At 44.1% G+C, this 13247-nt stretch overlaps 1 protein-coding gene across 6 annotated transcripts in view; it reads left to right on the top strand.

Moving 5' to 3' along the window:
• Positions 1–13247, top strand: part of LOC124190454 (nephrin-like) — a 60625-nt gene that overhangs the window by 14231 nt on the left and 33147 nt on the right. For 3 of the 6 annotated variants that reach the window (XM_046583116.1, XM_046583094.1, XM_046583134.1), the window contains exon 2: positions 5589–6108. In XM_046583116.1, coding sequence (XP_046439072.1) covers positions 5982–6108 — 127 coding nt within the window. In that variant the 5' untranslated portion in view covers positions 5589–5981. Of the gene's footprint in view, positions 1–5583; positions 6109–13247 lie in introns of all 6 variants that reach the window. The other 3 variants (XM_046583099.1, XM_046583125.1, XM_046583108.1) reach the window with 1 other exon arrangement.

Below are 13247 nucleotides of genomic sequence, written 5' to 3'. Positions count from 1 at the left end.
GAAAAAAGAGGCTATTTCCAGTGTGTCCCCGAGTCAGTTTTCTGCCAGACTGACCGGCGGCAATAACGGTTCGTTAGTCCAGGCCGAGACTTTTCCTTCCGCGTCATCCTTTTATTATATAGTCTTGTATGTGTGTGTGTGTGTGTGTGTTATCTCTCGTTTCCTCTCGGCCTTTGTGCTCGTTACACTGATGTTGCAGCACGAGGCGCAACTCGGAGCATCCAGCAAAGGTTTCGTTGGGCGCTCGAGTGCCCCCATCCATCGTCGAAATGAAAAGCCGGACCGAGACGGACGGACGGGACGGGACGAGATGGAAGACGAGTGAAATGCGCCTCGTCAATTCAGCGTTGCATGCGTATCGATCGGCAAATCTTCTTCTCTTACCTTTTGACGACACAAAAAGAGACGAACGACGAGGAGAGAAAGTGTGAGTGATTCGAGCAGAAACGACCACGACGACAGAATCGAACGGACCCGATTGAAAAGCTACGCGCATCACAGTCTAATCGTAATGATGCCAGACTATGTGTGGGGGGCTCCGTTGAAAAGAGAGAGGGGCACTGAGGACGAAAAGTACGGCTATAGAATTCTGCGCGTGTTTTTTTTTTTTTGCTTTTGTCGTTCACACTTTTTTTTGGCGATAGAATAATTGACGAGTCAAGGAAGAAAACGGGATTGAAATATTTAAAACTCCCGGCAAAAGTCAGGACGCACACACCCCCCATTTCCTTTCAAGCTTGTATCGTGTCTAATGCACGAAAGTGTTTTCTATCTTATTATTGAACATTTAAAAAACACGCAAAGGGAGGAGAGAGAGAGAGAGATTTGCCTTAACATTTTCACCCCTTTTTTTCTGGTGAAAATTCGACGGTTTTCATGCCCAGCGGAGCTTCTTGCGGGTCGTATCCTGTGGGAGAACCTGTGACAGGCCCTTATTCTCCCGCTGAAGGCGACGTAAGCACGCCACTCTGTGCCCGTTCGCTCGCCCATAACATTTTCCGAGGGATTCCATTTTCATTCCTGCCCGATGGACTTTTTCTCCCGAAATGTCTCGGACTTTTTATATTTTTTTTTTCTCCCTCCACTTTGTGCCCGTCGAGTTGCAGACCAGGCCATTGTAATTTCACGAGTGATGTCTAGCATATGTAATTAGATGATATTTGCTTGGCCCGCGCCTTGCGATGCCATTTAAATGTAGAAGTACTCTAATGACGCTTTATCGTGTGTGCAGACCAATACGGTCGTAATAACTCGCTATTGAATTATTTATTATGAAAACCGTCTGATTGCAAATGGGTTGCCGTAGTCAGTGCGAGCAGCAGTCATGTAATATGAATCAGCAGCCGAGAGATGGAGAAACGGAGATTGCACTCGCGCTGGCCCATATATGTGGGCTCTCACTACGTCGTCATCTCGTCGTTTCGCGTGGGATCCTTTACTTTGCCGCTGCTGCTCCTTGAAGGAGCCTAATTGGGCGACACTTGCAACCAGCGCGCCAACGTAATTCGAGTGTGTGTGTGCGTGTGGCGACGTGCGTGCGTTCGTGCATTCTGTCTGGCGATCGACGAAGGGAAATCAAAAGACAAAAGGAGGAAAAAATTGAACCAACCAGACTCCGTCCCTCCTTGGTCTGATTTAGGAGCGGCTCTGTGAAGAACAGTAGCAAAAGAAAAAAAAAAGAAAATATTTTTCTCTTCGCTCCCCATGAAAGTGATCAACTATTCAAGTGGAAACGCATTCAGCATTAGCTCACACAAGGCCCCGGGTCGCCAACAGCAGCCAAGTTGTGCTTCGCCCAATAGGATTACGTAGTCGTCGAGATGATTGGCGCAACGACGTCTATTCCGACTTGTCCTTTGACGTGGATCAAATAGCCAATCGTTTTCTTTAGATCGAGGAAAAGGCAACGTTTTACACTCTGCGCCCATCGCGTCAAAGGACTCTCCGTTTGATAGTTAGTCGATTGTTAACTCAATCAACGATCTGTGAATCTCCATTTCTATGGCGCCTTCCGACTTGAACAGTTTCCACCATCTATTGGCGGGAGGAGAGTCGGCATTCAGAAAAATAGAAAACTATAAAGACCTTCTATTATTTATTCTCTTAAATGTTTTTCGATTGGCCGTAGAGGCCACCATCGCCAATGCTCCGTGTGTGGGCACACACACACACACACACACACACACACACTCTCCACTTATTTCCCAGTGGATATCAGATTTGTCCCTCCTAATACATTTTCTTATCTAGACTCGACATTCTAGCGTAGTACACGTCTGCATAGACTCGCTGGCGAGTGTTCCATTCGGTCATACAATTCGTTTCTCATTCCCCCAGTGACGTATTTGCACTTAAAGCCATTGGCATTGCCATGGTGATGAGTCGAGAAATCAAGTTTCTATTTGTTTGACTTATATTTTCGATATTGACTTTCCCGAGGAGGTGGGCACAACTTTCCGCCTTTGCCCGACTCTCGGCTTTGCGACATCTCTCAACTTGTGTAATTCATCACGCTGCTATGGCGTACTCTAAGATCTCGATGACGATGTCGTCTAGCTACTTCATCTTTTTTTTTTGGTTGTATCACAGAAAATTGCGTGCAATCAGATATGTAGGGAGTGGCTGGAGAACAAGAGGTTGGTACCTAGTGCTTCAACTGCGCTTCCTTTGTCTACTTTTTGTTTTCTTTTTTCTATTTGGAAGACGGGAGGTGCCCAGCTCAATATGAAATCGTTTACGCATTCTTGACTTCTCCTACTCGATGTTATTAAATATTGCTGGAGATGACAATATTTTGCATTCAATATGAAAAGTATCTTGCGTATCCATCTGATATTTATTACGTGGGTCGGCTGGTACAGTGTCTTGATAGACAATCGAATTTGTCTCGTAATCAATGGCAACGCTATAAAGGCTATCTTTAGATCTTGATGCTCTGCTTGAAATACATTTTCGGCGCTAGTTCGACTATAATGGCTGACGCGGGAAGATGGACTGTGTTGGACGAGGGGAAGATTACATGAATCAATCAAAAGGAATAATAAGGTCATGGAGGAGCAAGGGCCAATGGGTGCTAATTACAAATACTCTTCTATTGTGGGGTGGTGCCAGATGCCGAACTCGGAGGGGAAGTGCGATCTCGTATAGAGATGGCCATCCGCCAGACTGTAAAACTGATGGGATGTCGTACACACACACACACACACACACACAAAAATCTGTTTGCCTAGATTTTTTGAGCGCTAAAAATCTTGAAAGACTTAATATTTAACGTCGTAGACGATTGTAAACGAATTAACATTTAATCGAAACTATAGCCATGGTGACTCATTTCATCCTTGCACAAACTTATTTTGAGCGCTTCTGTAACCCATCTATTAGCGGGGTTTTGATCTTTTGGGAAAAGGATTTTTCCTAGCTGATGTTTATAATTTCCTTTTTGAATCCATGAGAAAACCATTGAACAAGTAAATTGTCTAAAGATCGCGGTTTTATGTTTCTACAAATGGGCTCTTTTGCCCATCCTTTTTTTTAACGTTCCCCTTGACATTTTGATCTTCCATTACTAAATGGAAACAGAAAACTTTAATTGGATGCCCGATTGATGGAAATTGGGCGCACTCGACTGCAGAAAACTCTCGGTTGAATCTCCCTTTTTTCGAAATGTAAATCATTTTCAAAAGTTGGGATTCGTTTATGAGTTACACTGTATACTTCCGTCGAGATAACACACACAAAAAGTTGATTAAGCACCGGCAGGAGGGGCGGTAAAAAAAAAAAAGAAAGAAAAGTTGAGTAGCAAAGAGATAGAAACCAAAAAGGGCAACTCGAAAGAGATTGTTTGACGTCGTTGATCGATGTCTGAAATAGTGATTCACCAGCAGCAGAAAATCCCCTATTTTTTTGGCACGAGAGATGAAAATAGGGCGAAAGACAGTGCCGTGTCTCATCCATCACGGCCGGCGACTTGATGACCGTCGTTGCCATCACCGCCAACAGAAAGACGCCGGCGAAAAAAAAAAGGCGGAAGAAGCCAATACAGGAAAAATACTGTGTGCGTGGTCTGTTCTGCTTTGACTGTTATTGCGCGGATTCGGGCAACAATGACCGCACAAGCTGCAACACTATTTCCACCAACTTTCTCTTTCATGTCTTCTTTTTCTCTTGACGCTGTATCAAAGCGGAACAAGAAGCGATGGAACTGCCCCGAGAAGCACACACATAGAAGAAAAAGAAGAACAGTCTGTGTGTGTTGTCTTATGTATAAGCCAGGGCCTGCTGAGCGCCATTTCAGACTTCTGTGTAGAAGATAGCAGCAGCCTATATAGTGTGGTATCATAGTCTAGTAGTTGCTTCCAACTTTCAGGCAGGATCGATGCCACGATGAGCACGGGGGAAAGTGCGGCTGCTGCTGGACCGCTAGCAAGTTCTTCCACAAGGAAAACCAGCGTTCTGCCGCATCTCCGCAGTTTCGCTGGCTACAAAAAAAGGCCCAGTTTACACAGACAGAGTACAGAAACTGTGTGTATACGCTGGTAGACAATATGCGCGCGTGTGCACTCGTGTGCGAGGACTGTACGCTCATGATATTAGGCCAATGTAAAATAACTAAATAGAAAAATAGATTATTAGACTATGTCTATGTTTACGCGCATCCTCTATTTTTATTAAGAGTGAATAACAGCAGGTTTCGTCAGAGTTTGCCGTTGGCCCTGCTGGCCGTTTGTGTGTTGTTGCTCTCTGCTTTTTTCAACATTCAGGCAGGCTGTGCACGTTCCGTCTGTTGCGAAGCTCACTGACTCGATTTCCAACAGCCGTTTGGACTTTTTTCTTTTTTTTACCCCCCGTCGTCTCGACGTCTCGTCCCTTGTTTCATCTTTTCTCTTTCGTGACGTTCGGTCGTTCCTTCAAGTCTTAGGACGCCCACATCATCATAACGATATACAGCTTAGACGAACAGTATACACAGTACATAATGCGCTGGACGTGTCCATCGACTTCTCCGCCTTTTTTTTCCAGCAACTGGAGCAGTCGGGATTTCACTCTTAATTCTCCGTATTAGCTCTGAATAAATATTTTTTTTTTTCCCTTTTCTTTTCGGGGGAGGGGCGTTCTCGTGGGCTGTGCAAAGTGCATAAATGTATACCGAGACGCAGCAGCTATGGGTAATCTATTATTCGTGTCACGGTCGGACCAGCCGGCCAGCAGCACGACAACACAGTTTGACTCTTTACACTCGCGTGCCTTGCTGATGTTGAACACGCTTCTCTCTCTCTCGTATATCCACTGGCACCTTATTATTATATTGTTGTTGCCAAGTGCAAAAGCTCAAAGTCTCTGCACAAAACTGGTTTTGCGCTGGACCAACAAGGAATAAGAGGGAGGGAAGGTTCTCTCTTATCTTTTGGCCTGGAAAGAGGTCCTCTTGTTGACTCTTCAGTCTCCCCGAGTGTGTTTGACCATCTTTTGTTGTAACACGCTTCATCACATCTTTTGTTTGTTTGTTTTCTTAACTGTGGATGACTGCTGTTGTAACGTTTGTCATTACATGTTTGATTTGCTTTTGTCTCTCTTTGTGTCCAGAACAGACGGCGGCGGAGATGATGATGATGATGACGATGATGATGATGATGAAACTTTGCAACGCCAGCAGTTGCGACCGTCACGGGTTGATGTCGGATTAGTGGGTCCGCCTTCATCATCGACCAGCATCCGGCACCTCAAGAGACCCCTCGGTCGTACTTTTCCGGGCAGCCAACACGACGATAACTCAACTAGCGGAGTTTTTGACTTGGCAGTGCGACGTCAGCTGAGGCAAACAAAACGATATAGATATTGCCGCCGCTCTTGTGTGTGCGACTCGTGCGGGATCCCGTTGTGCACACAATCGCAGAGACAACAATCAAAGGGCTGCGGCTGCTCACGTCGCCAGCCCCCCTCCTTTTCCCCTCTTCCACGAATATCTGGCTGTATAGATAATAATGACCTGTTCGCACAACAAGCTCCTATTGATGGAGCTGCTCTTTTTCTCCGTGTTGTGGCCCATCCTGCTGGTAATGCTGTTCGCCAGCCGCCCGTCTGCAGCTCAAGGACTGGCCAGCAAATCAAGTGAGTACTATACGTCTTCTTTCTCCTTCATCTCATTCATCTTTCTTCTATTTATATTCTTTCTCTGCGTCTGCCATCTTTTCTTTTTCCCTCGATGTTTTTGTTGTTGTTGTTGTTGTTATTGCCGTCGGAGGGAAACCGGACGCTTCGTCATTCGCTAGACACAGCAGCTCTCGGCTCGCACATCCAACCGTTCCGTCTTTTGCGCTGATTAATGGTCGCACATCTCTTAAGGAAGCCACGAGTCGCGTCTTTTGTTTGCATTCTTGCTGTATTAGCGGGTCGATAGTATCAAGCAGCGTGATCGGAAAGAAGTGGGGGGGTTGGCAAAGGCGTCAACCGAACAACGACAGGTCGATAGAGAGAGAGAGAGTGGTGGCGAGGTTATTGATTTGTTTTTGTATTCCCGCAGACCCAACTGTTAACCTCTTATGCGGTTGGCTCATGTTTCTCCTTGTGTTTCGATCGGGTGGTGTGCACTATATAAAAAGAAGAAAAGAAAAAAGAAAAAGAAAAAAGGCATCCGGATGGAAGCGAGGAAAAACATGTTTACTATTACCACCGACGCTGCTGCGTGCCGAATCGGCTCGGCTTTCTTTCCCTTAACGTACTACACAGATGCTTTTAGACTTTGGCTCAAATGTGAGGCCCTGATCTATACTTGATGCCGAGGGAGACATTTCTATCTGCCGAGCGAGCGACGGTGACATTGTCGCTGGCCGATAAAACTGCCGCAAACTCTGGAGGTAATCCGAAACTCTGCCATTAGTCTCTGATGCTGTTTTGACTGGGTAACGAGCCCAAAAGTTGTGTGGGCTGGCCAGTTAACGCGGGGAACGACACGTTTTATCTATTTACTCTGCCAATTGAGAATCAATTACAAGGGACGCATCAAACTCGAAAGTTACAAAGAGCAAAGACAGCCCCAAGCGGGCGGGAGCGGGGGGTCACCGTAGTTGTCCCTCTACGGTGCATTATTACGATTGCGCGTGTATGGATCAACCGAAACGAGTTTTGATTCTCTGCACGTCGTTGACGAGAGCGGCACTGTTATAACACGACGAGTTATTATCCCTTCATTACAAACTTTGATATCAGTAACTCTATTGAAAATCAAAGTTATAGCCGCATTTCCTTTTTTCCTGCGCACCGTTTGTACAAGCCTACAGTGAATTATTGTGTAACTCCCCCTACGTTATATTGAACCCCTTGAATTCATTACCAGCCACAATTCGGTCTCCCGTTTTTGGGTTACGTGACACTGTCACTTGTGGCGGGCCAAAAGTGTGAAGAGTTGTCTTCCGGTGGCGATATAGTAGCACAGATAGAATTTATACAGGCGTTGGATGAAAAAGAGTGGATTAGGCACGTTTCGTACTCTGCAATCGAGAAGGACGGAGGGTTCGATGTGAATGAAAAATTGAATAGTTTTAACTGGCTTGCTCTATTACCAATGTGACGTCATTTGGCTTCGCACTCGCGCTTTCAGAGGATTTGAGCCTTGATCTCACCAGCTCTAGGTCTGTGGCGGGGGGGGGGGAGGAGTACAATTGAAAGACGCAATCAATGAGAATTTTGAGTGAACCTCGGAAGGATTATTTTTTTGAAGCGATGAAAAAATGAAAACAATATGGCAAATCCCGGCTAGGGGGGGTGGGTGCATCGAAATATATTGAATATACCGAAATCAGATTATATACGGAACTTGAGCTTATTTCCAATTCGTCCTGCTCCTTTTGCACTTTGATGTTTGATCCCATACTTAACAATTTTTTGAATTTGACACAAATGTTGGGCTCGTAGTTGCTTGGTAGGAAAAAGTAAATAGCCTTAAATCCTCCAGGGTGGTTCTTGTCTGTCCGCCTATAATGGAAGTTATTCAACTTCCACAAATAACGCAATAGTATAGGGGTTTGTAATCTATAGGGTCGACTCGAGATGCAGTCAATCGTGCACTGTACACGATTCTTATTTTCAACCGATTGTGTGTGTTGTGCACGATAACACGACGAAAATGTGGGGGAAATGAAAGGCTAATGATGTTACGTAACAATTTCATCGGAAATCAGTTGCGTCTTTCACCTTTTCAGCTTAAAACGAAATTTTGAGTCGCTGCTTTTCATTCTTTCCTCCGTTTCCGAAGTTTACTTCGGACGTCCAACTATACTCGTCTATTGCACGCTTATCGGAAGCCTTGACATTTGCTATCCCTTGTTGTGTTGCGAATAAAACTAGCTGCTCATTATTTACTTTATAATTGCCGCCTTTGCTATGCCAGATGTTGCGCTTGCACGCAGCCCGAGTCTCACTCTACTTTTGTCGATTTTTGTTCAGTTCCAAGCTTAAAGATTATAACTTGTGTGGTCTAAACAACAGCAGGGAGATGCTACTGGGGGGTGGGGGGATGTAGATTTAATTTGAGTAAACAAGGGCCTTGTGTGCTGGAATGGAATATAGGAAGAAAAGCTTTCAGAATTTGAGTACAGTTTGGCAGCAGACGAAGGCAACGTAATGGCGTGTTGGAGGTTGCCATCAAGTCCTCAATTCTCATTAAGCCTCAGCTGTCACTCTCCCTTTCGTTGTCATTCTTTCCTTTCTACGGTCATCCCGGGCAGTGGCCGCATTCTCTTGTTATCCATCTCTTGATTTGGCGACGCACACACAAGGAAAGAGCAACTGGCACGGCCTCCTGACCTTTTAGATTAAAAGTCTTTTTCAGTTTCTGGCTTTATAGTAGTTGTTGTTTTCTCACTTTGATCCTTCTCCGCCTTTATCTATCGACTGCACTTTGAAGATTTAAACTTGGTCTTCGCGGCCGTCGCCATTGATTTTCGTTTGATTCTGCGAATCGAAGAGGAGACATCCATTCAAATCCATCAGTTGGTTTTTGCCGCCTTATTCTATTGGAACGAAAGTGCATATACATTTCAAAATGACTTTCTCCTCCATCTCTTATATGCCCCCGACAAAAATTGAATTTTCAAGTACTCGCCAAGCCATAACCAGGATCGTTTCTAGTTTTTCCTGGTGCATGCTTTTTTTGTTATCATGCGAATTGCGGTCAAAGGAAGTGGATTAGGGAACCCGGTGTGCCCCATTCTCCATCTTCCATCTGGGCTGGCACATCCGCACGTAGTCCCTGGTGCCATATATACGTCTCGAAGGAACGATTTATTCCCGCAGACCTGACATGGAACCGCGAGCAAAAGGCACCACACCTCCCGCCATCAGAGGCCTCAATACACACACACACACACTCTACTCGACCACATTATAGTTAGACATATATACACACACACAAATGCCAGACGTCTAAAACGACACAATATCGAGCGCCTTTGCGCTACCGCGACACTATGTCTACAGCAAAGAGTCAGAGAGAAGTACAGGGTAAAGAAAAACTAACTAGGTTACTTTTGGTCGCTATACGAGAGCCACTTTTTCGCTTGCTTGTCACTTGTGTGTATGGGTTGTGTATTTGCGGGAGTCAGAATCAATTGTATAGGAGGGGGGGGGGGTAAAAATTTTATTAAAAGCATTTTTTTTTTTTTTGTTAACGTCAGGATAGTCTTATCACCTTTAAAATACAACCTGCTATATAAGGAACCTTGCGAACATGAATCGAGGCTATCCAAGCGAAATAACGACGCCTGTTCATTCTGTTTGGCCGTATACGCTGTCGCCTGGAGCTTTTGGTAACGCTGATACACAGCCGCCTTGTCATGTTCAGTATTACCAGGCTACATGCGTATAGTGGTATATGCTAGACTGTATTATACTATATGTATATAAATAAATATATAGTCTAGTGTGTGCTGCACACGAGGCCAACAGTCTAATAACACGCAGTCGACTAGAAGGAATAAAAACTATTTAATGTCAGGCAGGCTTTGACTGCGAGTGAACTTTTGTGATTCTTGTATATTGTAGTTGGGAGGGAATATAAAATTGGATTATCCTTCTCTCTTTTTCTTTAACCTAAATTTGATAAAACGGCAAAAGTTGTTATTAAATTAAGGCAAAGGATTACAGAAGGAGTTAAAAAGCCAAGAGCTTTCAGGTCCGCCAGCAGCAGAAGCAGTAGAAGATGAGTGTTGTTGGTGTTGAAACTTGAACTTTTACTTTGAAACGTGAAATGTCAAACTCTTCCATTCTCTCATTTTCTATGCATTTTGCGTTGAGGGGCAGGCAGTGGGGTTGAGCCGGATTTTACGTTGTGCAAATTTACGGAGTGCCATAGTTGAGAGTGGGAAACGGTGCAAGTTGAGTTTCATATAAATAGATGAAAAGATGAAGCAGAGAGAGAGACAGAGAAAGGGGGGGCAGATGTATACTATACCCGTACTGGAAGGGATGAATATTGTCGTAGCACATTATATGTACAAGAGTTTGAGAATGGCCTGCTGGCATTTCTTTGTTTGACGACCGTCCCAAGAGGTCTAGAAAGACTAGAAATGGTTAGCTTTCTATTAGGTCATTAAGAGTTGGAAGTTGGCTTTGATGGGTCTAGTACATCGTCGTCTCTTGTTTTGAGGTTCCAGACTTCTCTGATGGCGCGTCTTTGTCGATTTGAAAAGAGTGCTCGCGAAAGTCTAATTAGTGCGCGCTAATTTGCAGACTCTCGAAATGTTGGCCTTAGTCTATACTCGTGCCCTCATTATCAAGGCTGTAGAGTCCAACCCAATTTTTTTTTCTCGTTTTTTTTCTTCATTTAAACAAAGCGTTTCAATTCTAGAAACTGAAGAAAGGCAATTGAAAAGCCAGGCTTTTGTATTAATTTTTAGCCCTTACCAACCGTACCACAATTGCCTATTGTTTGCTATGCTTTTAGCGGGGGGTAACGTGGCTGAGCTCGTTAATATTTGACTCGTAGAAGGCAACAAGAGTGGGGGGGATACGATTTTACTAGTCATAAAATCAAGGGTTGACCGTAGTTTTGGAATGTGGGCTGTTGATTGCCGTTCGTGTCAAAGCGATCCCCCGACGCCAGTTATTGTATATCTACTGACGACTGGCGGGAATGGAATGACGTGGTCAAGTAGTAAACGCGCCGTTCGAAGGCTGACCGTCAATGAATCGCATTGAGTGCGTTCTTATGTCTTTCCGAGGGGGGGATGGAGCAGATCTTATTACCAATATACTGTCGGCCTGGAATGTTTGAGTAGAGCCATGGTAAAAAAAAAAAAACGAAAGAGATGTGATTGTTCTCTCTCCCGGTCTCCCTCCCTATACCCAGCACTCACCCCATGTGTTTATGTAAGACCTATGCAATCGCCAACGTAAACAAACCTAATTTAAACCAGCCGCCAAGGATTGTGTGCCCTTTTAAGCCTTCCATTCCAAACATCTCTCCCAGTTGCGTATAGTGTTTTCCGGAAGATACTTGGCGTCAATTTGAGGCTTCTTCTTTGGGATCTACCAATATGGGACCTCAGACTTACAAAATTACTAAGCTGTATTAACCAGTCACTCTCTATATTGTCCCTCTGGACGAGACGTCCAGTAAATTGTACGCACAGGGTCTTCAATAGGGAAATTCGAATCACGCCACAGAGAAGACGGACAGGGGGGAGGGGGTGGAGGCGAGTCGTGTTGTGCATGCAAAGTTCTTGCGCCAGCCTTAACCAAACTTCATTGAATGCAACACAATAGATAAGATAAATGTGCCGTAGAGATTCAAGGAAGACGGCCGGCAGTAAGCCCGTGCACACGCAACTGCAACGCCGCCTATCCTTGGTAAAGGTCAGCATTCAAATGGTTATTTATTCCTCGACGAACTTACAAAGTTGTAAGTTATTTTCCCTTTACACATTTTCCCCGTCCCGGAAGATTTCAAAAAGTTTCAATGATCGTTGGCGGTATAGTGTTTGTTTTATGTTGGGAGGTTTTATGAAATTACTACTTGTGTTGCGCGTCTCTTCGAGATTGAATTAGACAACACGCTTTGCTTGTATATGCTCTGTCGAAAGCTAATTAAAATTGTTGGAAAGCCTTCCGCTGTTTACGAGGCTGTTGGATATTTTTCTTTTTTTTTTCGGGCTGCTCTTGCGCTAGTGGTGGCTGTGCCTTTACGACGGAGCAGCAGCAGCAGCAGCAGCGATTCGTAATTCGTTGCTATCGTTTTCCTTTGCTTTATGATCTACACAGGCCACGATAAGACAGGCGAAAAGCTATAGGAGAATAACGAGTTTCTCTGCGACTGAAAGTCGTTATTCTTTTCTTTTCGCTCTGCTATATATGAAACGAAAAAGACCTTGCTTTTTGGTGTTTTCTTTTTACGTTTCTTATCGCCTTTTTTCCTGTCTGGATTTTTAACACTGTTTTGTTGGAGGAGCAGTTTTTGTTTTTGTTTTAACTACAGTAAAAGGTTTATTACTCTTGCGCGACGTTACTGATACAACGCCGAGTTTATCCTCTTTCCTTGCATACTAAAAAGCAAGAAATTGTATTCTGACAAAAATGGATCATCTCTCGAATCCGTTTGTAACGAGTTAGTTTCGAGTTGTCGTTTTTCCTCCCTTGTTCTTTGATTATCAACACTAATTACTTATCAAATTCCCGGACATTATTTTGGTGCAAAATCATGGTTGCATAGATTACTCGTCGATTATTAGGGTATGAATGAATTACTTTTTTATTAAACGCCAAGGGGAAAAAACTTGAAAGGAAAAACCCCGAATAAAAAAATGAAAAGTAATTCCGTAGCTAGTATACCTATTATACTCAGCAAGAAAAAAAGAGCTGAAGAGAACAAAAATGAGGGCTTGTTTAGACTTTTTTTGCCGGAGCAGCACCAACGAGCTGGAAAACATCCACTCTCGTGATCCGCCGTTGCTTGAAATGTCCAACCTTGACTCGTCGAGTCGTCGCAAAAGAGAAACGATTGGAAAACAAATCAAAAATAAAAGATTCGATTGCATAGAAAAATTTTTTTGGCGGAGACTGTGACAGACTGGAGTGATTTTGCATTGCAATGGCGGAACGTCTTTTTAGATGTAGCGACGTAGAAAAGATTGGCATTAACATTTCCTCTTTGATTCTTTTGCCGTCTTTTTTTCCCCCTCTTTTTTAATGCCCAGTGATACTTTGGTTGAATCCGACAGAATTTACGATGCTGGCGAATGTTTATGAATATTGGA

Source organism: Daphnia pulex, chromosome 1 (assembly GCF_021134715.1).
Source record: "Daphnia pulex isolate KAP4 chromosome 1, ASM2113471v1".
NCBI lineage: Eukaryota > Metazoa > Arthropoda > Branchiopoda > Diplostraca > Daphniidae > Daphnia > Daphnia pulex.
The sequence above is the reverse complement of the archived record's forward strand: the minus strand, read 5'-3'. Positions and strand labels throughout refer to the sequence as shown.